This window comes from Cetorhinus maximus, chromosome 1 (assembly GCF_964194155.1).
Source record: "Cetorhinus maximus chromosome 1, sCetMax3.hap1.1, whole genome shotgun sequence".
Lineage (NCBI taxonomy): Eukaryota > Metazoa > Chordata > Chondrichthyes > Lamniformes > Cetorhinidae > Cetorhinus > Cetorhinus maximus.
In genome coordinates, this window is record NC_135879.1 from 177,560,909 (window position 1) to 177,587,607 (window position 26,699).

The 26,699-nt window shown below is 45.6% G+C and overlaps 1 protein-coding gene across 1 annotated transcript in view; it reads right to left on the bottom strand.

Moving 5' to 3' along the window:
• LOC144685528 (NAD(P) transhydrogenase, mitochondrial-like) overlaps positions 1-26,699 on the bottom strand; it is a 186,289-nt gene that overhangs the window by 158,543 nt on the left and 1,047 nt on the right. Inside the window, exons 2-3 of the mRNA XM_078550138.1 lie at positions 24,504-24,695; positions 3,564-3,572 (exon numbers count right to left, since the gene is read on the bottom strand). Of these exons, the coding sequence (XP_078406264.1) occupies positions 3,564-3,572; positions 24,504-24,645 (151 nt within the window). The 5' untranslated portion in view covers positions 24,646-24,695. The remainder of the gene's footprint in view (positions 1-3,563; positions 3,573-24,503; positions 24,696-26,699) is intronic.

The following is a 26,699-nucleotide window of genomic DNA, read 5'->3' on the forward strand; positions in this document are numbered from 1 at the left end:
GTGGCAGACATTTAATGGGATATTTCAGAATGTTGAGAATAAGTAAATTCCTACTAAAAAGAAAACTTCTAAGGGGAGGACCCACCATCCATGGTCATCGAAAGAACTTAAGGGAAAAGCATATAACTGGGCAAAGATGAGTGGCAGGTCAAATGATTGGTCAGAATGTAAAGAACAGCTAAAATGACTAAAAGGTTAATTAGGAGAGAGAAATTAGAGTATGAGAAGAAGCTAGCTATAAATGTAAAAACAGATAGCAAGAGTTTCTACATGTAGTTAAAAAGGAAAAGAGTAAGTAAAGTGAGTGTTGGTCCTCTAGAGAGTGACAGTGGGGAATTAAGAGTAGATAATAAGGAAATAGTGGATGTAATGAACAAATACTTTGCTTCTGTCTTAACTATAGAGGATACAAAAACATTTCAGTAAAAGCCGTAAATCAAGAGGTGGAAGGAAGAGGGGAACTTGGTGAAATTACAATCACTAGGGAAGCGGCACTGAACAAACTGGTAGAGCAGTGAGCTGACAGGTCTCCAGGCCCAGATGGACTTCATCCTAGGGTCTTAAAAGAGGGCTAATAAGGTAGTAGGTGCGTTGGTGTTAATTTTCCAAACTTCACTACATTCTGGAAAGGCTCCATCAGGCTGGAAACTAGCAAATATAACCCCTCCACTCAAGGAGGGAAGGAGGCAGAAAACAGGAAACTGTAGACCAGCTAGCTTGACATCTGTCATGTGGAAGATATTAGAATCGATAATAAAGGAAGCTATAGCTGAACATTTAGAAAAACTCAAGCTAATTGGGAAGAGTCAGCATGGTTTTGTGAAAGGGAAATCATGTTTAACCAATTTATTGAAGTTTTTTGAAGGAGTAACATGCGCCGTGGCTAAAGTGGAGCCTGTAGACTTATTGTACTTTGATTTCCAGAACGCATCTGATAAGGTGGCACATCAAAGATTATTGTGGAATATGAAAGCTCATGGTGTAGAGGGTAACATATTAGCATGGATAGAAGATTGGCTGGCTGGCAGAAAACAGAGAGTGTACATAAATGGGTCTTCTTCTGATTGGCAGGGTGTGACAAGTGGAGTACCGCAGGGGCTTAGATGAAGGAAGCTAAGGCATGGTAGCTGAATTTGCAGATGACACAAAGATAGGTAGGAAAATATGTTGTGAAGAGGACACAAGGAGCTTGCAGATGGATATAGATAGGTTGAGCAAGTAGGCAAAAATCTGACAGATGGAGAGTATAATGTAGAAAATTGTGAAGTTGTTCACTTTGGCAGGAAGAATAAAAATGCAGAGTATTACTTAAACAGAGAACAATTGCAGAATTCCGAGGTGCAGAGGGATCTAGGTGTTCTAATGCATGAGTCGCAGGATGTTCTTATGCAGGTACAGCATGTAATTAAGAAGGCTAATGGAATGCTATCCTTTATTACGAGAGGAATTGAACAGAAAAGTAAGGAATCTATATTTCAGTTATACAGGGCATTGGTGAGACCACATCTTGAATACTGTGTGTAGCTTTGGTCTCCTTATTTAAGGAAGGACATAAATGCATTGGAGGCGATTCAGAGGAGGTTTACTAGATTGATACCTGGAATGAGTCGATTGTCTTATGAGGAAAGGTTAGACAGACTGGGCTTGTTTCAACTAGAGTTTAGAAAAGCAAGGGGTGACTTGATTGAAGTATATAAGATCCTCAACGGTATTGACAAGGTGGATAGGAGGTTTCCTCTTGTGGGTGAGTCCAGAACAAGGGGGTACTGTTTTAAAATTAGGGGCTGCCCTTTTAGGACACTGATGAAGGGAATTTTTTTCTCTCAGAGGGTAGTGAAACTTTGAAACTCTCTGTCTCAGAAGGTGGGGTCATTGAATATTTTTAATGCGGAAGTAGATAGATTATTGTTAGGCAAGGGAATCAAAAGTTATCAAGGGTAGATGGGAATGTAGAATTCAAAACACAAACAGGTCAGCCATGATCTTATCAAATGGCGGAGCAGGCTCGAGGGGCTGAATGGCCTACTTCTGCTTCTATTTTGTATGTTCAGAAGTCTTCAATACTATTGCTGGAATGTTGTCAGGGCTCATAGCCTTTGCAGTATCCGGTGCCTTCAGCCGTTTCTTGATATCACGTGGAATTAATCGAATTGTCTGGAGATTGACATCTGTGATGCTGGGGGCCTCAGGAGGAGACCAAGATGGATCATCCACTCGGCACTTCAGGCTAAAGATTGTTGCAAATGCTTCAGCCTTGTCTTTTGCAGTGATGTGCTGGGCTCCCCCATCACTGAGGATGGGGTATTTGTGGAGCCTCCTCCTCCAGTGAGTTGTTTGATTGTCCACCACCATTTACGACTGGATGTGGCAGGGCTGCAAAGCTTAGATCTGATCCATTGGTTGTGGAATTGCTTAGCTCTGTCTATCACTTGCTGCTTCTGCTGTTTGGCATGCAAATAGTCCTGTGTTGTAGCTTCACCAGGCTGTCACCTCATTTTTTTTAGGTATGCCTGGTGATGCTCCTGTCATGTCCTCCTGCACTCTTCATTGACCAGGGGTTGATCCACTGGCTTGATGGTAATGGTGGGGTGGGGGGTATGCCAGGCCATGAGGTTACAGATCGTGGTTGCTTAAAATTCTGCTGCTGCTGATGGTCCACAGTACCTCATGGATGCCCAAGATGGGGTTTTGTCTCCACAAGGACTGTACGGTGGCCACTACATAGAAACATAGAAAAGTTATGGCCCAGAGAGGCCATTCAGCCCACTGTGTCTGCACGGCTGAAAAATAAAAAATAAAAAACAAGCCGCCCATTCTAATCCCACCATCCAGCACCTGGTCCATAGCCTTGCAGGTTACAGCACTTTAGGTGCAGATCTAGGTATCTTTCAAATGAGTTGAGGGTTTCTGCCACCACCACCAAGCCAGGCAGTGAATTCCAAACACCCACCACCCTCTGGGTGAAGAAGTTTCTCCTCATGTCTCCTCTAATCCTTCTACCAATCACCTTAAATCTGTGTCCCCAGTAATTCGCCTCTCCATTACAGCAGACAGGGCACCCCTGTCTAGATCCTTTATTATCTTTTACATCGCAATCGGGTCACCCCCTCAGCCTCCTCAGTTCTAAGGAAAACAACCCTAGCCTATCCAATCTCTCCTCATAGCTGCAATTTTCAAGCCCTGGCAACATTCTTGTATACCTCCTCTGTACTTTCTCCAGAGCAATTACGTCCTTCCTGCAATGCAGCAACCAGAATTGTACACAAAATTCCAGCTGTGGCCTAACCAGCGTTTTATACAGTTACGTCATTACATCCCTGCTTTTGTATTCTATACCTCGTCCAACAAAGGAAAGGATTCCATATGCTTTCTTTACCACCTTATCCATCTGTCCTGCCACCTTCAGGGACCTGTGGACATATACTCCAAGATCTTTCACTTCCTCTGCCCCCCCAATATCCTCCCATTTATTGTTACTCTTTTCACAGGATGTGGGTGTCGCTGACTAGGCCAGCATTTATTGCCCATCCCTAATTTCCCTTGAGAAGGTGGTGGTGAGCCACCTTCTTGAACTGCTGCAGTCCATGTGGTGTAGATACACCCACAGTGCTGTTAGGAAGGGAGTTCCAGGATTTTGACCCAGCAACAGTGAAGGAACGGCCATATAGTTCCAACTCCAAGTTACAACCAAGTCAGGGAGGGTGAATAAATTCCTCTTTTCCACTCCTGAGGTTGGTTCTAACAGAGTTTGAATTTTTAAGAAGTTGTAATGTTTCAATTTAGTATGTAAAGTTACATGAACTAATAAGCCTGCCAGTTCTCGAGTTAACAAGTAAGAAGTTAGTTTTATTGTTAAAAACTCATTCAGGTAAAAGTATAAGACTTATTAAAAAAGTAAAAAGAATCCCATGACATACACACACACGCATGCAAAACAGCACAAGTTACTGTGTGAAGAGGGTGGAATTGATAAGGGTTAAAGTTCATAAGAAAAAAAATGAAATATATGTTCCAAAGTTCCTTTGGCGGTCTTGAAATTGCAGAGGTGTTGTGGCTGATGTAAGCTTATTGTTTTACTGGAGACAGTCCCTTAACTTTAATCACTGTTTTTCCAAAGTGGATGCTATGGCACTTGCAGTTTCTTTTTATTAAAATTCTCTATCTCTGTGATGTGTTCCAAAAATGTAACCGAGATAGGGTCCGAACTTGAGAGTAGCAGGAAGAGCGAGATGATGTTACGTTCTGCAGGCTTCTTCTCAATGTTCCTGGTGCATACTGCAGACTTCCCATTTGCTGTAACAGACAAGTTTATAATCATAGGGCGGATTCATCCGTGCCCACTGCCATCAAGCGTGTTCGGTGGCGTGGTTGGGCAATATGGTGAGAAAGCCAAAAAGCGGTTTCACGACGTTGTGAAACCAGTTTGTGATTGTCCGCACAGCCCATCGATGGCAGGTCGAGTTCCCCACCATAGGACATTGGGAACCTCATTGTATTACATCAGCATATCATTATAAGGCCAGCCTGCCAGACTCATCCCCCCATCCCATTGGATCATCCGCCCACGTCGGCGGGAAAACAGGCCGGTGCAGGACATGTCTTGACAATTGTGACGTGCAGAATTCAGGACTTACCGCCAGGGCCTTGCTCACATCGTGGACATCCAAGGAGCGGAAGATGCTGGAGCCCAATAGCAATGGGATCCTGGAGGAACATCCATGGCAAGCTGGATGGATTTTCGTGGACATGGCTCTGCTGCGAAGCAGTTCACAGAAGGGGGAATGTCATTGTTGATGCTCACAACGGACGATGGTTGAGGGGGTGGGAAACAAAGGTCCAGGATCATCTGGGAGAGGAAGAGGTGTTGGAGGGTTCAGGTTAGGGGGGGGAATGAAGATGTCTGGGGTGGGTGAGCTTGGGACAGGGGGAATGAAGGTATCAGGGGCGGGGGAGGTTGGGAGTGGGGGACGGAGTACTTGGGGAGGAGGGTGTAACTGGGGAGAAGATGGCAACTGGGGAGGTAGGTGTAAAGGGGGGTGGAAGGTGTAAGGGAAGGAGTTCAGAGTGGGGAAATAGTGCGGAGAAGAGATAGAGTCCAGGGGGTGGAATGAGTGCAGAGAGGGGAGGGAGTAAAGGTAGAGGAAGGAGTCGGGAGGGGGGAAGGGCTAAGGGTGGCAGAAGAAGTAAGGGTGTCTGAGGGACTCAGAAAGGGGGAGGGACTGGGTGAGGGAGCGGGGAGGGGAGTCCGGGTTGTGGTGGTGGTGGGAGGACTAAAGGGGCAGGTGGGGTGGGGACAAGGAGACTGGAGGGGGCTCCGGGGAGGGGGGTTAAATCCAGGTGAATGTGCAAGGGAGGCGTCTGATGGGTTCACAGCTGCCTCCTGGGGAGTGAACTGAGGGTGGGCGTGGTATGAGGGAATGCTGAGAATGACCGAGGGCAGAAAAGACGGGGGAGCACACAAAGAACCAAATCGAAAGTGAAACAACAGTCGTGGTGGGGGGGATCAGGTGCTGCATGGAGTGTGATCATTGGGTGGGTGGAGATGCAGGTCAGCTCAGATGGACAACTGCAAGAGAACCCCAACAGGCAGCATTCAAAATGCTCAGGACATTGAGGTGAGTGTGATACATGATACATCCGCATGCGTGGGAAAGTGCTTGCCACACACACACCCTTTTCCCTCTGGAATTACTTGTGGGCCAGCTGCTCCCTCTGTGGCAACCGAGAATGAGGTTGAGGGGCTCACAGGCAGAGAGAACTCAGACGAAGAGGATAGCCTCTGAGATTCCTGAGTGGATGACCCAGAGGTATCCAGCGGCCACTCCTCCTCCCTTCGGGTGCCCAGGGACCCCAGCCTGACTCCTTGAGAGGAAGGAGCACCTGGAGGGATGTCAAGGTGCCCCGTTTCCCTCTTGCGTTGCCACTGCAGGAACTCACCCAGGCTCCCACGATGGAGTGCAGGTCTGCACACATCTCCGTATTCTGCTGGACCAGGATCTCCATGGCGTCCGCCATCCTCCCATGGAGACCTCCATACATGCACATGTGGGCACCACTTCATCACAGAGCAGGTGGACGCACTCCTCCGGCTCACGTGCCACTATGTTGAGGGCTTCCAAAAGCTCTGCATGATGTTCCCAAGGCTACTGCTGACTTTCTAGGATGAGTTGGAAGGCCAGATCTATAGGCTTGTCATCTGACTCGGACCTCACTGATACCTCATCCCCAGTGGTTCCAGGTGCCGGGGAGCTCGCACAAACCTGCCTCCTCCTGCTGTGGACACGTGTTCCTGCGGTGACCTACAGATTGTGACCCCGAGCCTGCTCTAGATTTAGGTCCCACCGAGGTGTGTGTCTCTGCACTGGTGGAGGGTTGGATAAGCGCTGTGACAGGTCCTCCAGGCTGTTTGTTTCCAGCTCTTCAATGGAGGAGGTGTCGTCTTGGCTGGAGGTGAGGACCTGGATGAAGCTGAGGGACTGGCTGGCTGAGGGTGTCAATCGCTTGGCAGAGCTCCCTGTGAACCAAAGTAGAGATGATTAGTGCATGGCAGCAGAGTCAAAAGCAGCAGAGAGAGCACTCACATTTGCGTTGAGAGAGGGATGATGTGGTGCAGAGTCCTCACGAGGGTATTCGCCGCTAACCTCACCGTCAGCGCAGGCACAGTCCATGTCCTCACCAGTCAATGCAATGACACGTTCCTCAAAGTGAGTGAGGGGCCTAAGGTGGGCCACTCCACCCCCGGTCTGGGACCTCTTCCAGCTGGTGTGAGCAGGCTTCTCCTGCCTGAAAACAGATGGAGAGTGTGAGAGTAGGACATATGACACTGCGTGGCATGTTTGTGTGGTGAGCGGAGACATGGACAGGATGAGGATGTGAGCTCAAGAGGGTATGAGCCTGATGGAGATGTGAGGGTGTGTGTGAGAGTGATGTTGTCCCTTGAGATGTGAGATCCCTGGTGCCCAAAAGGTGCTCGAGGGACGCGTCACTAAACCAGGGGACTGCAGTCTTCTTGCCTTTCGGGGCCATCCTGTCTTCCGTGCAGCAGTCGTGGGCTGGAAGCACTGAGAGGTGTATGCGCGGCTGGACTTTAACTATGGCGCCCAGTGTGATGAAGCACCGAAGTACTGGTGTGGCAGGTGAATGAGAGCCTGCCCGCCATTGAAACGGTGTGTTTTCCGGGAATACATAATTAATGCAGCGGGTTTGGGACAATACGGCATGAAAAGCCGCCATTGCCACTTCCGCACTTACTGCAAATCTGGGATGATTCCGCTCATAGCTTTTCATAAGTGGGGTTTTGATCATGTGGCAGCTGGCTATTGGCATAAAATGGAGGGCAATCCATTTAACAAAGGAGCATCAATCTGCATTGTCAAAGCTATCAAGCTGCCACTGAAATAGATAGGGGGTCCTTAGCACCCTCCTTGAATAATGAGTTTCGTTAGTCCTTCTGTATTCCTGATAGTTTCTGGAGTCAGAAAATCTGGTGGCCTATTGTCCTTATGTTTTGCAGAGAGTTGTTTTGCAGAGAGAAACATGGCCAATTTGTAGGTCAGGTGACTTCTGCAGCCATTTTAAAACAGTGTCTTTGCAGTTCTAGCTGATTCCTTCCTTCTTAAAAACAATCCAAGACATTCCACCAGTTGATGAAATTAACGATTAATATTCCAGATCACACACCACACATCCTCAGGACACAACTCACATCCATCATTCATAGTTTCACCTCACCCTGAAACACTGTACACACCTGCAAGCCTCACATCCACGTCCCTCAGTTTGCATATATTTCCAACCAAAGGACTATGACAGGTGCATCACCCAAAGACAGCACCACACTCACTTACATACTTCCCGCTCTCTTGCGGGCAATGATACATAACTGGAGGCAGAAGTACCTAACCAGTGGGGTCACAGCTGCTCAGCAACTGGGCTGAAACCGCAGAGGATGTAAAAATAGAAAATAAAAATAAAAAGAGTAAAAATAATTAACTGGACAACAGCCAACTTCAGTGGGGCAAGAACGGAGCTGGGCCAGATAGACTGGAATGAAAGATTGGCAGGAAAAACTGCAGCTGAACAATGGGCTACGTTCAAAAAATAATTGGCTCAGGCGCAGTCAAAGTATATTCCATCGAAAGGGAAAGGTAGGGCAAACAAGTCCAGAGCTCCCTGGATGAAAAAGGAGATTGAAATTAAGAGAAAGAAGAAAAAGTGCACTTATGACAGGTGTCAGGTAGAAAATACAATTCAGAACCAAGAGGAATACCAAAGGCTCGAGGGGAGGTGAAAAAGCATATTAGAGAAGTGAAGAGGGATTATGAGAAAAGGCTGGCAGCCAACATAAAGGGGAATCCCAAAGTCTTCTACAGGTATTTAAGTAGTAAAAAGGTGGTAAAAAGAGGAGTAGGGCCGATTAGGGACCGAAAAGGGAATTTACACTTGGATGAAGGGGCCATAGCTGAGGTATTAAATGAAAACTCTGCATTCGTCTTTGCCAAGGAGGCAGATGAGGTAGAGCCAGGTGGCAGACAAGGAAATTCTAAGGGTTCAAAATTGATCAGGAGGATGTGTTGAATAGACTGTCGGTACTTAAAGTTGACAAGGCACCATGACCGGATGAGATGTGTCCAAGGATATTGAAGGAAGTGACAGTAGAAATTGCAGGGACACTGGCCATAATCTTTCAGTCTTGGTGCCAGAGCACTGGAGAATTGCAAACATTATGCCCTTGTTCCAAAAAGGTTGTAAGGATAAGCCCAGCAATTATAGACCAGTCAGTTTAACTTCAGTGGTGGGCAAGATTCTAGAAACAATTATTCGGGATAGAATTAGTAGTCACATGGAAAAATATGGGCTGATAAAGAAGAGCCAGCATGGATTTCTAAAAGGGAAATTGTGTTTAACTAGCTTGGAGTTTTTTTGAACAGAAAAGGTCGATGATATGCTGTTGATATGGTTTACATGGACTTTGAAAAGGCATTTGATACAGTGCCACACAACAGACTTGTGAGTAAAGTTATTGCTCATGGAATAAAAGGGGCAGTAGCAACATGGATATAAAATTGGTTGATAAATAGGAAGCAGAGAGTAATGGTCAATAGATGTTTTTCAGGCTGGAGGAATGTTTGTAGTGGAGTTCCCCAGCGATTGGAATTGGGACCCTTGTTTTTCCTGATATATATTAACAATCTAGATCTAGATAAAGTTTGCGGGTGATACAAAGCTTGGAGTGTTGTGAACTGCGAGGAGGATGGTGTGGAACTTCAAGAGAACACAGGCAAGTTGGTGGAGTGGGCAGATTTGTGGCAGATGAAGTTCAATGAGGAGAACTGTGAGGTGATGCATTTTGGTAGGAAGAACATGGACAGACAGTACAAAATAAGGGGTGGAATTTTGAAGGGGATGCAAGAGCAGAAAGACTTAGGTGTATTGTGCATAGATCATTGAAGGTGGCAGGACAGGTGGAGAGTTAATAAAGCATATAGTATCCTGAGCTTTAATAATAGGGGCACAGAGTACAAGAGCAAGGAGGTTTTGCTAAATTTATTTAAGACCTTCGTTAGACCTCAGCTGGGATATTGTGTACAGTTCTGGGCACCATATTATAGGAAGGATGTGAATACATTGGAAAGAGTGCAGAAGAGGTTTACAAGAATGGTCCCAGGGATGAGAAACTTCAGCTATGAGGATAGATTGGAGAAGTTTGGACTGTTTTCCTTGGAGAGGAGAAGGCTGAGAGGAAACTTGATAGAAGTTTTCAAAATCATGAGGGGGCTGGACAGGGTAGATAGGGAGAAGCTTTTCCCACTCGTGAAAGGATCAAGAAAGAGAAGGCACAGATGTAAAATGATTTGCAAAAGGAGCAAATGTGACTTAAGAATTTCACACGAGTGGTTTGGGTCTGGACTGCCTGGAAGTGTGGTGGAGGCAGGTTCAATCACAGAATTCAAAAGGGCATTAGGTGATTGTTTGAATAGAAACAAGGTGCAAGGGTACGGGGAAAAGGCAGGGCAACGGCACTAGGTCATAATGCTCGTTTGGAGAGCCGGTGCAGACACAATGGGCCGAATGGCCTCCTTCTGTGCCATTAAGGTTCTGTGATTCTGTGAAGATGTCTTTACGTCCCTACAGAACCCACCATCTCGCATCCCACTTCCCCCTCATCCCACAACCATTTCCGATTTACACGCTGCAGATAGTGTAAGCGTGCACCCCGCTTCTCTCCCTGACCTCATCCCAACTCTACCCTTGTGACTCTCTCCTTTCAGACACTTCCAAACTGCAACCTGACCAGGGAGTGGTGCTAGAGCGTGAAGTGCAAGAGGAGCAGGAAGAAATATCATCACTCAATCTCACAATCACATTCACCACCTCAGTTACTGTCACAGTGCAAACTTTAGAGGGTAGTATAAAAGCAGGTTCTGCGCATGGTGAGTCACCGGGAACAAATGACCCATATCCAGGGCAGGGAAAAGGATAGCTCAGGTGCCAGCTCGTGAGGGGAGGTCAAGACACGTTTTGCTGCGGAGGATTCAAACGAATGCTGATGGGCATGCACAGTGAAATGCTTGGTACATTGACAGGCCTACCGTCACTGTCAGGAAACCTGCAGCAGTCCAGCACCAAATTGGCACAGATTCTGCACATAGCTTGAAGCCCATCCTTTTCAGCATCTAAGTGTTGGCCCACTGCATGGGAACATACTTGGACCCAACTAGCATACAGCATCTGGTGGTTGATATCTCAACTTCCATTACAGCATAAGGAGAAACCACACAATGTCTCAGTACTGCAGTGAAAACTAAGACCACCACTGCCACTCCACCAGTGCCTTTACTTCGCCTGCCAGCCAGGCCACGCTGGTGAAGTCCAAAGCTGGACCTTCTAGGGAGAGGGCTGCTTGAGGTTGTCCTGCAAAACCGTCTGCAATCTCCACCGCCCCACCCCCCACCCCAAGACCCTCACCAGGCAATGGCACCAGTACAGCAGGCACTAAGTGAATCCTCAAGGGTGGTTCATTGACTTTTGTCTGGAATAATGGACAGTTTGTGTGATAAAGTTGGCTTGGGAAGGTAGTTTTGTGGTGGCTTTTATTTCACTGTTGTGGCCAAGCAGACGCTGTAGTGATCAGTGACAGAGAGAGGTAAATGTGTAACTGTTGTAGAATGGGGATTTTAGGCTGTGTTCAGTGAAACTGTAATCAAATGAGGCGATCACAGATAGCCCGGCCAGAAAGGGAATGTGTCGTTTGCCTCCTTCCTTCCTCCTGTTCCTCCTCCCCAGCTGCACAAGGGCTGTGTCCTCATGATGGCAAAGTCATGCAGTACATAGGAGATCACAATGAATCAGGAGAAATATTCCAAGTACTGTAGGTCTCCTCCTGAGCTATCCAGGCAGCTTCAGCACACCATTGGTTTGCTCTATGATGTTTCAAGCTGTCCATCTGTGGTTGGGTTATGCACCTGAGTCATGAGCCAGGTGGTCAGTAGATAGCTCTTGTTGTCCAACAGCCATCCGCTGGTTTGATGTCATGGCTCACATTATGAGGGAACAGCCCCAGGATAGCAGGAATTCATCTGTATGATGTGCTGAGCACTGCAACTGCACATTCAAGGAGTGCAGTCATCTGCATTCAACCTTAGCAGTTGCCGCAAATCTCTTCATCTAGATGCAGTGCCCGCAAAGTTAAGTGTGTGCAGTCAATGGCACCCTGCATCATGGGGATGCCTGTTAGCCTGGCAAAGCCACTTGCATGCTCCATGTGCTTCGCTCTGGTCGGAAAGAACACAATGTATGCCCCTCTCTTGTCAGTCACCTACCTCCTTTATGCAGCAGTAGGCAGTGAACTGGGAGTTGTTACAGATGTTGCCTACTCTAGCCTGGGAGGATCTTAAACTGAAGAATTCCATGGCCATGGTCCCAGTCAGAGCCACTGGCAAATTTCATTAAAGGCCATTATCTTAACACAATCATCATATTTACAATGTAATGGGGATGGCAAGGGTCTTGCTTGTGAATTAATGGCACTTTGGAAGGAAACGTGGAGAGGGGCAGTGATTGTGGGGTCCAAGGGACAATGGTGGGTAAGTTAAGCAGGAAGAACAATGGTGAGGTGAGTTCCTGGGTGGGAAGGTCAGAAGGATAACAGAATTGAGTTGATGCTGGTAAAGAAAAAACTTGCATTTATATAGTGCCTTCACAACCTCAGCATGTCTCAAAGTATTTTACAGCCAATAAAGTATGTTTTGAAGTGTAGTCACTCTTGTAATGTAGAAAACACAGCAGCCAAATTATGTACAACAAGGTCCCACAACCAGCAATGAGATAATGACCATAATCACATCAATAAAACAATGGATTAAGGGATAAATATTGTCCAGGATACAGGGGAGTATATCTCAGCTCTTCTTCACAACAGTGCTGTAAAAGCTTTGACATTATCTTGAGGGAGTAGATAGGAACTTGATAACATTTTGTCTGAAAGATAGCACCTTTGCCAGTGCAGGACTCCCTCATTACTACAATGGAGTGCCAGCTAAATTTTGTGTTCAAGTTCCTGGACTGGATAAGAGTCATAGTTCCCGACATTACAGCAATAACTACACTTCCACTCCTGATTTGAAACAACAAATTTCTGATTCAGAGGCGAGGTTGCTACCACTGAGCCACAGCCAGTGAAGAAGCAGCCCTAGGTTGCTTTAGTCATAGTAATTTGGTGAATGCCAGAGGGTAACCTCAGGCATATTCAAGAGGGAATGGCTCATTAAACTACCATGAAATTACATCAGACTGGTGATGTAAGTCGGGAGAGTTGTTTGTCCTGTTACAAAGAGGAAAACAAACCTTTGTAAAGTAGAGGTTAAACTTTATTCAGAGAATGAAAACAGTCTTGGAGAAATCTCGTCAGGTTACTCATTCATTCCATTACCACACCAATGAAAAAAATCACAGCATTAACTAAACATTCCACCACCTACATTGCCAAAGCAGCTTAGAGCAGAGCAAAATCAAATGTGCATCATCCTGAGTTTTCAGGTTAAATTAAGAAGTTTTCATTTCCTTTGTTGCAGTTCTTCAAACATTATCAAGAAAAAGTTAGATGGTTCTGTGAGGAGAAACCAAGGGCCTCACCAAGTTAAAAGATGCTATTTCAGGTCCTGTGGTTTACACCAAAGATTAATATATTCAAATATTTTTAAACTTAATGTGGATTTAATAACCTTTAATTATAAAAATGTGCTTATCTGAACAGTTCAGTGAGCACCTTATTCATTATTGAATAACTCAACAAGTTATGTAAGGGGGAATTTTACAGCCTCCCCCACCAGCATATATAAAGGCAAGGGCAGCATGTAAAATAAAATAGGTGGCTAGCCCATTGCCTTCCTGCCTATCCCCAACCTACCCCCACATTACTGTGGGTGGGTAAAGGTGTCAGCCAGCCTGCCTGCCCTTAGGCCTATTGAGGTCCTTATGTTTGTTTTATTCATTTTTAAAATTCATTCACGGGACGTGGGCTTCGCTGGCTGGGCCAGCATTTATTGCTCATCCCTAGTTGCCCTTGAGAAGGTGATGGTGAGATGCCTTCTTGAACCGCTGCAGCCCTTGTAGTGCAGGTACACCCACAGTGCTGTTAGGGAGGGAGTTCCAGGATTTTGACCCAGCAACAGTGAAGGAACGGCGATATATTTCCAAGTCAGGATGGTGAGTGACTAGGAGGGGAACCTCCAGGTGGTGATTCTCCCATCGATCTGCTTCCCTTGTCCTTCTAGATGGTGGCGCTCATGGGTTTGGAATGTGCTGTCTAAGAAGCCTTGGTGAATTCCTGCAGTGCATCTTGCAGGTGGTGCGCACTGCTGCTACTGTGCGTCAGCGGTGGAGGGAGTGAATGTTTGTGGATGTGGTGCAAATCAAGTGGGCTGCTTTGTCCTGGACAGTGTCAAGCTTCCTGAGTGCTGTGAGAGCTGCATTCGTCCAAGCAAATGGTGGGGTATTCCATCACACTCCTGACTTGTGCCTTGTAGATGGTGGACAGGCTTTGGGGAGTCAGGAAGTGAGTTACACGTTGCACGATTCCTAGCCTCTGACCTGCTCTTGTAGCCATAGTATTCATATGGCTAGTCCAGTTCAGTTTCTGGTCAATGGTAACCCCAGGATATTTATAGTGGGGGATTAGTGATGCTAATGCCATTGAACATCAAGGGGAGATGGTTAGCTTCTCTCAGGAGATGGTCATTGCCTGGCACTTGTGTGGCGCAAATGTCACTTGCCACTTGTCAGCCCAAGCCTGGATATTGTCCAGGTCTTGCTGCATTTGAATATGGAATACTTCAGTATCTGAGGAGTCTTAAATGGTGCGGAACATTGTGCAAACATTCCCACTTCTGACTTTATGATGGAAAGTTGTTGATGAAGCAGCTGAAGATGGTTGGGCTGAGGACACTACCCTGAGGAGCTCCTGCAGTGATGTCCCGGAGCGAAGATGACAAACCTCCAATATCCACAGCTATCTTCCTTTGTGCTAGGTATGACTCCAACCAGTGGCGAGGTTTCTCTCTGATTCCCATTGACTCCAGTTTTGCTAGGGCTCCTTGATGCCACACTCGGTCAAATACAGCCTTGATGTCAAGGGCAGTCACTCTCACCTCACCTCTGGAGTTCAGCTCTTTTGTCTATGTTTGAACCAAGGCTGCAATGAGGTCAGGAGCTGAGTGGCCCTAGCAGAACCCAAACTGGGCACCAGTGAGCAGGTTATTGCTAAGCAAGTGCCACTTGATAGCACTGTTGGTGATCCCTTCCATTACTTTACTGATGATCGAGAGTAGACTGATGGGGCTGCAATTGGCCGGTTTGGATTTGTCCTGCTTTTTGTGTATAGGACAAAGCTGGGCAATTCTCCACATAGCCGGGTAGATGCCAGTGTTATAGCTGTGCTGGAACAGCTTGGCTAGGGGTGCAGAAAGTTCAGGAGCACAAGTCTTCAGTACTATTGCCATATTGTCAGGGTTCATAGCCTTTGCAGTATCCAGTGCCTTCAGTCATTTCTTGACATCATGTGGAGTGAATCGAATTGTCTGAAAACCGGCATCTGTGATGCTGGGGACCTCTGGAGGAGACCAAGATGGATCATCCACTTGGCACTTCTGGCTGAAAATTGTAGCAAATGCTTCAGCTTATCTTTTGCACCTATGTGCTGGCCTCCCCCATTATTGAGGATGGGGATATTTGTGGAGCCTCCTCCTCCTCTTCCAGTGAGTTGTTTAATTATCCGTCACCATTCACGACTGGATGTGGCAGGACTGCATCCATTGGTGGTGAGATCACTTAGCTCTGTGTATCACTAGCTGCTTATTCTGTTTCGCACATATGTAGTCCTGTATTATCGTTTCACCAGGTTGACACTTCATTTTTAGGTATGCCTGGTGCTGCTCCTGGCATGCCCTCCTGCACTCTTCATTGAACCAGGGTTGATCCCCTGGCTTGATGGCAATGGTAGAGTGGGGCATATGCCGGGCCATGAGGTTCCAGATTATGTTCGAGTACAATTCTGCTGCTGCTGATGGTCCACAGTGCCTCATGGATGCCCAGTATTGAGTTGCTGGATCTGTTTGAAATCTATCCCATTAACATGGTGGTAGTGCCACACAACATGATGGAGGGTATCTTCAATGTGAAGGCGGGACTTCGTCTCCACAAGGACTGTGCGGCAGTCACGCCTACCAATACTGTCATGGACAGATGCATCTGCGGCAGGCAGGTTGGTTGGTGAGGATGAGGTCAAGTATGTTTTTCCCTCTTGTTGGTTCCCTCACCACCTGCCGCAGATCCAGTCTAGCAGCTATGTCCTTTAGGACTCGGCCAGCTCAGTCAGTAGTGGTGCTACCGAGCCACTCCTAGTGATGGACATTGAAGAACCCCCACCCAGAGTACACTCTGCGTCTTTGCCACCTTCAGTGCTTCCTCCAAGTGATGTTCAACATGGAGGAGCATTGATTCATCAGCTGAGGGCAGTATGTGGTAATCAGCAGGTTTCCTTGCCCATGTTTGACCTGATGCCATGAGACTTCATGGGGTTCGGAGTCATGTTGAGGACTCCCAGGACAACTCCCTCCCGACTGTATACCACTGTGCTGCCACCTCTGCTGGGTCTGTCCTGCCGGTGGGACAGGACATGGTGATGGTGGTGTCTGGGACATTAACTATAAGGTATGATTCCGTGAAGATGACTATGTCAGGCTATTGCTTGACTAGTCTGTGAGAGAGCTCTCCCAATTTTGGCATTAGCCCCCAGATGTTATTAAGGAAGGCTTTGCAGGGTGGACAGGGCTGAGTTTGCCGTTGTTGTTTCCGGTGCCTAGGTCGATGCAGGGTTGTCCGTCCAGTTTCCTTCCTTTTTTGTAACTTTGTAGCGGTTTGATACAACTGAGTGGCTTGCTAGGCCATTTCAGAGGCATTAAAGAGTCAACCACATTGCTGTGGGTCTGGAGTCACATGTAGGCCAGGCCAGGTAAGGACAGCAGGTTTCCTTCCCTAAATGACATTAGTGAACCAGATGGATTTTTACAAGAATTAACAATGGTTTCATGGTCATCATTAGACATTTTTAATTCAGGATTTTTATTTAATTCAAATTCGAACCCAGGTACCCAGAGCATTACCCTGGATCTCTGGATTACTAATCCAGCGACAACATATAGACACACAGACACATAGAAACTAGGAGGAGTAGGCCATTCGGCCCTTCGAGCCTGCTCCGCCATTCAATATGATCATGGCTGATCCTCTATCTCAACGCCATATTCCCGCTTTCTCTCCATACCCCTTGATGCCTCTAATATTCAAAGATTTATCAATTTCTTTCTTGAATATACTCAGTGACCCAGCCTCTACAGCCTTCTGTGGTAGAGAATTCCACAAGTTGACCACCCTCTGAGTGAAGAAATTTTTCCTCGTCTCAGTACTAAATGGCCTGCCCCGTATCCTGAGACTGTGGCCCCTGGTCCTCGACTCCCCAACCAGGGGAAACATCCTCCCTGCATCTAGTGTGTCTAGCCCTGTTAAAATTTTATACGTTTCAATCAAATCCCCTCTCATTCTTCTAAACTCTAGTGAATACAGGCCCAGTCGAACCAATCTCTCCTCATATGACAGTCCTGTCATCCCCGATATCAGCCTAGTGAACCTTCACTGCACTCCCTCTACGGCAAGTAAATCCTTTCTTAGCTATTTAAGACTGAGATAGATAGGTTCTTGATTGGTAAGGGGATCAAAGTTTATGGGGAGAAGGCGGGAGAATGGGGTTGAGAAACTTATCAGCCATGATTGAATGGCGGAGCAGACTCAATGGGCCGAATGGCCTAATTTCTGCTCCTATGTCTTATGGTCTTATGAAACCAAAACTGCACGCAATACTCCAGGTGTGGTCTCACCAAGGCCCTGTATAACTGCAATAAGACATCGCTATTTCTGAACTCAAATCCTTTGCCTTCCTAATTTCTTGCTGCACCTGCCTGTTTACTTTCATTGACTGGTGTACAAGGACACTTAGATCCCTTGGTGCATCCACATTTCCCAATATATCACCATTTAAATAATACTCTTCTTTTCTGTTTTTCACACCGAAGCGTATAACTTCACATTTATTCATGTTATATTGCATCTGCCATGTGTTTGCCCACACACAACTTGTTTAAATCGCTCTGGAGCCTCCTTGCATCCTTCTCACAATTCTGCCCAGTTTTGCATCATCAGCAATATTGGAAATATTGTTTTTGGTTCCCTCATCCAAGTCATTTCTATATATCGTGAATAGCTGGCGCCCAAGCACTGATCCCTGTGGTACACCACTAGTCACCGCCTGCCACCCAGAAAAAGACCCATTTATTCCCACTCTCTGTTTCCGGTCTGTCAACAAATTCTCAATCCATGCCAGTATATTACCCCCAATCCCATGTGCTTTAATTTTGCCCACTAGCCTCTTATGTGCGACCTTATCAAAAACCTTCTTGAAATCCAAATACACCACATCCACTGGTTCTCCCTTTTCTATTCTACTAGTTACATCCTCAAAAAACTCCAGTAGATTAGTTAAGCATGATTTCCCTTTCATAAACCCATGCTGACTTTGTCTAATCCCATTAATGCTTTCCAAGTGTTCTGTTACCAAGTCTTTTATATATAGACTCTAGCATTTTCCCCACTATAATGCTAATAGTCTAAACTTAACTGGTCTGTAATTCTCTGTTTTTTCTCTCTCTCCTTTTTTAAATAGTGGGGTTACTGTTTCCACCCTCCAATCTGTAGGAAGTGCTCCAGAGTCTATAGAATTTTGGAAGATGACCACCAGGGCCACTTCCTTTAGTACTCTGGGATGTAGATTATCAGGCCCTGGGGATTTTTCAGCCTTTAACCCCATTAATTTCTCGAGCACCATTTTTTTTTTTTTACTAATACTGACTTTCTTCAATTCCTCCCTCTCACTAGACCCTTGGTTCCCTAACATTTTTGGGGAATTATTTGTGTCCTCTTTTGTGTCCTCTATGTGTTCAATTCTCCTGCCATTTCTTTGTTCCCCATTATAATTTCCTCTGTTTCTGACTGTAAGGGACCTATATTTGCCTTTGTTAATCTTTTTCTCTTCACATATTTATAGAAGCTTTTACAGTTAGCTTTTATGTTCCCTGCAAGTTTACTCTCATACTCCATTTTTCCCCTTCTTGATCAATCTCTTTGTCCACTTTTGCTGAATTCTAAACTGCTCCCAATCCTCAGGCTTGCTGCTTTTTCTGGCAATTTTATATGTCTCCTTTTTGGAACTAACACTATCTCGAATTTCTTTTGTAAGCCACAGTTGAGCCACCTTTCCTGTTTTGTTTTTGTGCTAGACAGGAATGAATAATCGCTGTAATTGTTGCATATATTTCTTAAATAGTAGCCATTGCCTATCCACTGTCAACCTTATTGGTAAGATTCCCCAATCCATCATTGCCAACTCGCGCCTCATACCCTCATAGTTCCCTTTATTTAGATTCAGGACCCTAGTTTTGGATTCAACTTCTTCACTCTCCATCCTAATGAACAATTCTATCATTTTATGGTCACTCTTCCCCAAGGGACCCCACACAACAAGATTGTTAATTAATCCTTTCTCATTGCACAATACCCAGTCTAGGGTAGCCTGCTCTCTAGTTGGTTCCTCAACATATTCATCTAAAAAACCATCACATATACAATCCAGGAAATCTTCCTCCACAGTATTATTGCTAATTTGGTTTGTCCACTCTATATGTAGATTAAAGTCACCCATGATTACAGTTGTGCCCTTATTGCAAGTGTCTCTAATTTCCTGCTTAATGCCTTCCCTTACATCTCCATTACTGTTTGGGGGCATATAGACAACCCCCACCAACGTTTTCTGCCCCTTGGTGTTTCTTATCTCCACCCAAACAGATTCCACATCATGATTTTCCCAGCCAATATCCTTCCTCACTGTTGCATTGATTTCCTCCTTTACTAACAATGCTACCCCACCTCCTTTCCCTATTTCCCCATTCTGATGAACAGTCATACGGACTCGAAACATTAACTGTATTCCTCTCCGCAGATGCTGTCAGACCTGCTGAGTTTTTCCAGCTATTTTTGTTTTTGTTTCAGATTTCCAGCATCCACAGTATTTTGCTTTTATCCTTTCCCTATTTGTTTGTCCTTCCTAAATACTGAATATCCCTGAATGTTCAGCTCCCATCCTTGGTCACCCTGCAGCCATGTCTCCATAACTGCAACTATATCATAACCGTTTATATCTATTTGCGCTGTCAATTCATCTACCTTATTGCGAATGCTCCGTGCATTAAGATACAATGCCTTTAGACTTGTCTTTTTAAGCTTGTTGGTCATCTTAGCTTTAATTTGCACTATGACCCCATTTGTTTCTTGCCCTTGCTTTTTCTGCCTTCCACTTTTGCTTCTAACTTTTCTGTCTTTTGTTTCTATCCTTGTTTCCCCCTCCCCTGTCTCCCTGCTCAGGTTCCCATTCCCCCTCCCATTCCAGTTTAAACTTAAAGTTTCTTCTTACTAAGTAATTAGCCACAATTAGTCCACAAAACACCATAGGCATCTCTCTCCATTAGGTGACAATTGGTTATATATAGCTTGAAGGGTACCACTCCACAAGCATGGAACAAGGCGAGGAGACAAGTGTCCATGAACTACCTAGCCACTATAGGGACTGAACTCACTCTGGTGGCTTCATACTGCATCACACTGTAGCCATCTAGCCAACTGAGCTAACGACCCCTTCCCCTAATACCACCACGCCATCGCCTCCCATGGGATGTGGACTTCGCTGTCTAGGCCAGCCTTTATTGCCCATCCCTAATAGCCCTCGAGAAGATGGTGGTGAGCTGCCTTCTTGAACCGCTGCAGTCCCTGTGGTGTAGGTATACTCACTGTACTGTTAGGGAGGGAGTTCCAGGATTTTGACCCAGTGACAGTGAAGGAACGGCGATATATTTCCAAGTCAGGATGGTGAGTGGCTTGGAGGGGAACTTCCAGGTAGTGGTGTTCCCATGTATGTGTTGCCTTTGTCCTTCTAGGTGGTTCGTGGTCATGGGTTAGGGAGGTACTGCCTAAGGAGCCTATTAAAGGCCACTTAAGGGCCTCTTTCCACCTCCACTGCCACAATACTGTGGGTAGGGGAAGGTGAAAGAAAAGTGGCCAGTCCATTACTTTCCCAACTCAGGGTAAAAAGAGAGAAGGAATAGGGGGAGTACCTCCTTTGGGGGCACCCCTGTCCTCATTAGGGGCACTCCCCATGTTGGTAACAACCCCTTGTGCCTCCACCACCAACCTCTCGAATCTAACCCCTAACACCCCCCCCCCCCCACCACCAGCTCCCCTCGCTTGGGTCCCTGATCCCCAACCAAAAATGCCCGACTTATCTTGAAGTCTTGTATCTAGGATCTTCTTCTCAGGGACTGCCTGTAGTCCCAGCAGTGGCCACTACCTCATCCTGGTGCTGTTGGGGTTACTCAGCTCCCAGCCAATCAGATTGGCCGGCAGCACTCAAAGGCTGGGAATTCCTGTCCGTCAGCAGCATAAGTCCCACTCTCACCTTGTTAAGGCCACCCCAATCTATTATCACTGTGGGGCAGCCTGTTTTAAAGTCAGCAATCTGCTAACTAACTAAAATTCACCCCATAGAATCTACAACACAGCTCAACAGGCCTGTGCCACATTTATCCTTTATGCAGCCCTGCCACTTCATCCAGCCTTATCAACATATTCATCTATTCCTTTTTCCCTCATATGCTTATCTAGCTTCTCCTTAAATATATCTTCTATTTGCCAAAATTACTCCTTGTGGTAGCAAATTCCACATTCTAACCACTCCCTGGGAAAAGTTTTTCCTGAATTACCTATTGGATTTATTAGGATTTATGAACTCTAATTTTAGACTCCAGCACAAGTCAGGCTTGTTTCTCCTCATCTACCTCATCAAATCCCTTCATCATCTTAAAAACCACAATCAGGTCACCCCTCAGACCTCTCAGTCTTTTTAGCTTTGTCAGTCTTTCCCAATAATTATTAATGTGAATTAAACATTTAAACAGCACAAAAATTGACACATACATCTACAATATTTAAAATTTGCCACACATGCCAGAGGCTTATTTGAACATCACCATTCTGCCATACCTCTCCCTGACTCCAGTGTAGGATCTCCCATTCCTCTCACTCCCAACTCTACCTGAAGCTGCAAACTCCTAACACTAGATGGAGCTGCTTATCATTTAATTCCAATGGGTAATTGGCAGTCGTCCACCAAGGACCATGGGCATCTCTCTCCATTAAAGAGGAATAATGAATTATATACTTCAGAGGCACCACTCCACATCAAGCATGGGCAAGGCGATGAGGGAGCCCTTCATTAACTACCACTACAGGGACTCGACCACAATCTAGCCTCGTTAATAACTGAGCTAACCAGCCCCCTTCAACCTCAAATATGTCCCAACCTTGAGCTTCCATAGACTGTCCACCCGACTCTCACTAGTCAGTAATTTGCTTTTTATTTGTTCGTGTGATGTGAACATCATTGGCAATGCCAGCATTTCCAGCCCATGCCTTGTCTTTAGAAAGGTGATGGTGAATCATTTTCTTGAACAGCTGCAGTCCATGTATTGTAGATACACCCACAATGCTGTTAGGGAGCGAGGTCCAGGATTTTGACCCAGAGACAGTGAAGGAATGGTGATACGGTCCCAAGTTGGGATCGTGTGTGACATGGATAGGAACTTGCAGGTGGTGGTGTTCCCATGCATCTGCTGCTCTTGTCCTTCTAGCTGACAGAGTTCATGGGTTTGGAAGGTGCTGTCGAAGGAACCTTGATGAGTTACTGCAGTGCATCTTGTAGATGGTGCACACTGCTGCTACTGTGCGTCAGTGGTGGAGGGAGTGAATGTATAAGGTGGCAGATTGGGTGTCAATCAAGCGTTCCACTTTGTCCTGGATGGTGTCAAGCTTCTTGAGTGTTGTTGGAACTGCACTCATCAGGAAAATCTTGTGCCTTTCAGGTGGTGGACAGGCTTTGAGGAATCAGGAGATGAGTTACTCATGGTAGGATTCCCAGTTTCTAACCTGCTCGTGTAGCCACAGTATTTACGTGGCTGATCCAGTTAGGTTTCTGGTCGATGGTCATCCCAGGATGTTGATGGTGGAGAATTCAGCGATGAGAATGCCATTGAAAGTCAAGTGGAGGTGATTCTCTCAATCTTGAAGATGGTCATTGCCTGGTACTTGTTGGCACAAATGTCACTTGCCAATTATCAGCCCATTCCTGAATGTTGTCCAGGTCTTGCTGCATGTGGGCAGGAGCTGTTTCAGTATCTGGAGGAATCATGAAAGGAACTGAACACTGCAATCATTGTTAAACATCCGCAGTTTTGACCTTATGTTGGAAGGGAGCTCACTGATGAAGCAACTGAAGATGGTTAGGGCTAGGGCATTAGGATACTATCCTGAGGAACTTCTGCAGCAATGTCCTTGAGCTGAAATGATTGGGCTCCAACAACCACAACCAACTTCCTTCATGACTCCAACCAGCGATGAGTTTTCACCCTGATTCCCATTGACTTCAATTTTGCTAGGGCTTCTTGAATCCACACTGGGTCAAATGCTGCCTTGATGTTAAGTCAATCTCACCTCATCTCTGGAATTCAGCTCTTTTGAACATGTTTGGACCAGGGCTGAACTTTCACCTATCCCTTTTTCCCTGTGAATATTATTTGACTATCATTTGTGGTTTAGGTGGTAGCATCCTCACCTGAGTCACAACATTCTAGATTCAAGTCCTACTCCAAGAGTTGAACATGAAAACCAAGGTTAACACTCCAGTGCAGTACTGAGGCAGTACTGCAGTGTTGGAGGTGCTGTCTGTTAGATGAAATGTTAAACTGAGGCCCACTCTGCCTGCTCAGGTGGATGTTAAAGATCTCATGGCACTATTTTGAAGAGCAGCAGGAGAGTTCTCCCTGGAGCCCTGGCCAATAATTATCCCTCAATCAATATCACAAAAACAAACTTTGTGATCATCATCACATTGCTGTTTGTGGGAGTTTGCTGTGTTCATATATTGGTTGCCGTGTTTCCTACATTACAACAGTGACTATACTTCAAAAAATAATTCATTGGCTGCAAAGCACTTTGAGACATACAGTTTTTCTTCTTTTCTGCAAATGATATTTTTGAAGCCTTTTTGTCACTCTTCATTGCTTATTTTTTTCCAATGTTGGGCCGAAAGCCTGACTGCCATTTCCTGGCTCCAATGAACTCCTTCCTGTCCTTTTGGCCTTTCCAACAGTTTCACCATTATTAACTATTTAATTTTGTCACTTTATCTACTGATAAATTTAAACTTTTGAATTCATGTCCATTCAATCATCTATAACATTTTATTTTGAAATGTTAAATTAAGATTATTCATTGAGTAAATTTAAATATCTTGTTCTTACGTTTTCAATTCAGTAGTCATTTTAATTTACATTACAATTTTTAAAATTGTAATTTTAACATGTTAACTAGATGACTGATCCTCTCCATAAACAGTTTACCATTTCCATATTTTATTCCATACAATTACTGCAATATTTTAACTCAAATCATATTAATCACCACTTGAATATTTCATTCTTTTCTCATTCTAAGTCACATATATTATTATTTCTATTATCTTGGTTTGTTCTTGCTTGCAAGGATGGCTGACATTTAAGATTATGAGGCAACAGGGAGCATCACATCAGATATGATCAGGTTTGGATCAGACAGGATGCCAAAATCGTCAACCCCGATAAGACATCACCTACATGTGGGTGACAGACTGCATCCTCAGAATCACAGCTGGAAACACCATGGTAAATCACGAGTGGATTTGCTTCTTTATACATTACTTCCAAACACAAAATGATACAAGTGACTGCCTCTATACGTTGTCTTTCCTGTACCTGGCTTTTGGCACCAGACGGCCTGATGAGTTCTAAATTGCTGTAAACATTGGGTCCTCACCACCTTCAATTTTACTGGTACCACTGTACTGAAAAGAGGACTGCAGCAGCTGGTGACCACAGCGCGTAGAAGATTTGCCATTCTGGGGGAAAACCAATGCCACTGCCAACTCTTCAATCCTCACCGTACTCCTGCAATGCACAGAAAATCACAAACAAATATTGCAGGGTATTCCCTTCAGCAAATGCTCTGCTAGTAACAGCAAACCATGCTAAATGCTATAAGGTGAGATGGATTAAAATCTTCAGGCACTAAGTTAGATAGCTGTCCAAAAAAAGGTGCAAAAACCACGAAGCATGACTTAACTGTGCGCATTGATTACAATGCTGGCACCGTGCAATGAAGAGAATCTCACCTGGGGAAAGAGTGGGGAATGGCACAGCAGTGGAGAGAATATGGCATGGGAGGTCTTGGTGGAGGAGATGGAAAGGAAGAGAGATGTTTTGTATTTGCAGTGGGAGGAAAGGGGCCCTCCAGATACGCAGTCAACAGGCAATAGAAGCAGATAGCTGTGGCTGTCAATGTAGCTGTGGCTGTCAATGCCAGGTCAGCCTCAAGGAGCTGACTGCAGTACCACAAGAAATTTAACGGCCTTACATGAGTGGTCAAGGTCAGTTAACACATTTTCAAATGCCATACCCACTAATTACACCAATAGCCAGCCTCAGCTACTGCTCAAATCGCCACAGCCCCTCACTCACCTACCAACAATCTCTAAAATCTAGTACTCATACCTAACAATCATATAGTTCTTGGAGCGAAAGGGATCAAAGGGTATGGGGAGAAAGCGGGAGCAGGCTATTGAGTTGGACGATCAGCCATGATCAAAATGAATGGCAGAGCAGGCTTGAAGGGCCGAATGGCCTACTCCTGCTCCTAGTTTCTATATGCTACACGGCATCTTTACTTTTACTGCTGCAAGCCTCATACTCACATCTTACAGCTTGCACACAGTGCCAGCTATTCAAGCATCAGCCAAACAGATTGCATGAAACCAACACATTTCCCTCTCTTTTGCAGAACAAGCTGACATGCAAACAGAAGCAGCAGGAGCTAACCGTATGGGGACAGGCACATCTGTATGTCCTAACACCCATGAAGGAGATGGTTCATCCCACTTCCACCTCATCTCACAATCTCTTCTGATTTACAAGCTGCTGATGGTGTAAATATGCACCTCTTATTTTCATCATCTCCCTGCACCATAACCTTACACTTGTGCATTTCTCCTTTCAGATTCCCAAGAGGTCCAACCTCACCAGGCAGTGGAGGAACAGCAAGAAAGCAGTGATAATGAAGACACAGCACCATCACTTGATTTCAGTCACACCTTACCTGCTCAGGTACTGACACTGTGTGTATCTTAAAGGGTAGATTAGAGGCGGAATGTGCAGATGCTGAGACATCAGCACATAAGCAAGGATAGCACTCGTACCAGCTTCTTGGTGGCCAAGGTCACTCATGGGTTCTACTACAGAGACTCAGCTAAAAACTTTGATGGGGCAATATACTGAAGAAGACTGGTGGGTGTGCACTATGAAATGCTTGGTGTATTGGCAGGGCTACCAGAAAGCCTGCACTCAACGTCAAGGTGCAAGGAAGAGTCCATCACCAAGTTACAACATGGCAATGTACAGAGCTTGAAGCATATCCTCTCTAGCATGGAAGTGATGACCAACTCTATTTGAATATTTATGGAGAAAACCCTGATAAACCTGATACAGCATCTGATGGCTGTGTTCCAGCTTCCACTGCAGTACAATTACAGCCACCCAATTTCTGAGTACTGCGCTAAAAGCTCAGACTGAGGTTATGCAAGGGCAGACCGCTGCCACAATGATCAGATTACATTGTGCAAAGGAGCTTGTAGGGTGTCACAGCCATCCAGCACTCTGTCCTCCAACAAATTACTAGGATTGCTGAGGCACTGCCCAGAGAGCATGAGTCAGGTGTCCTTTCTCAGCGTGACAGCATTCATCCTCCCACCCCTGCCACTCTACCAACTGTTGCTGGTTCCTGTCAGCTGCTTCCCAGGCCAAGATGGTGCAGTGTGAAGCCGACCTCCTAAAGCCAGAGCTATTCCAGCACATCCTCCTAGGCCATCTATAGTCCCTCCACTGAAAGTCAGTAGCCTT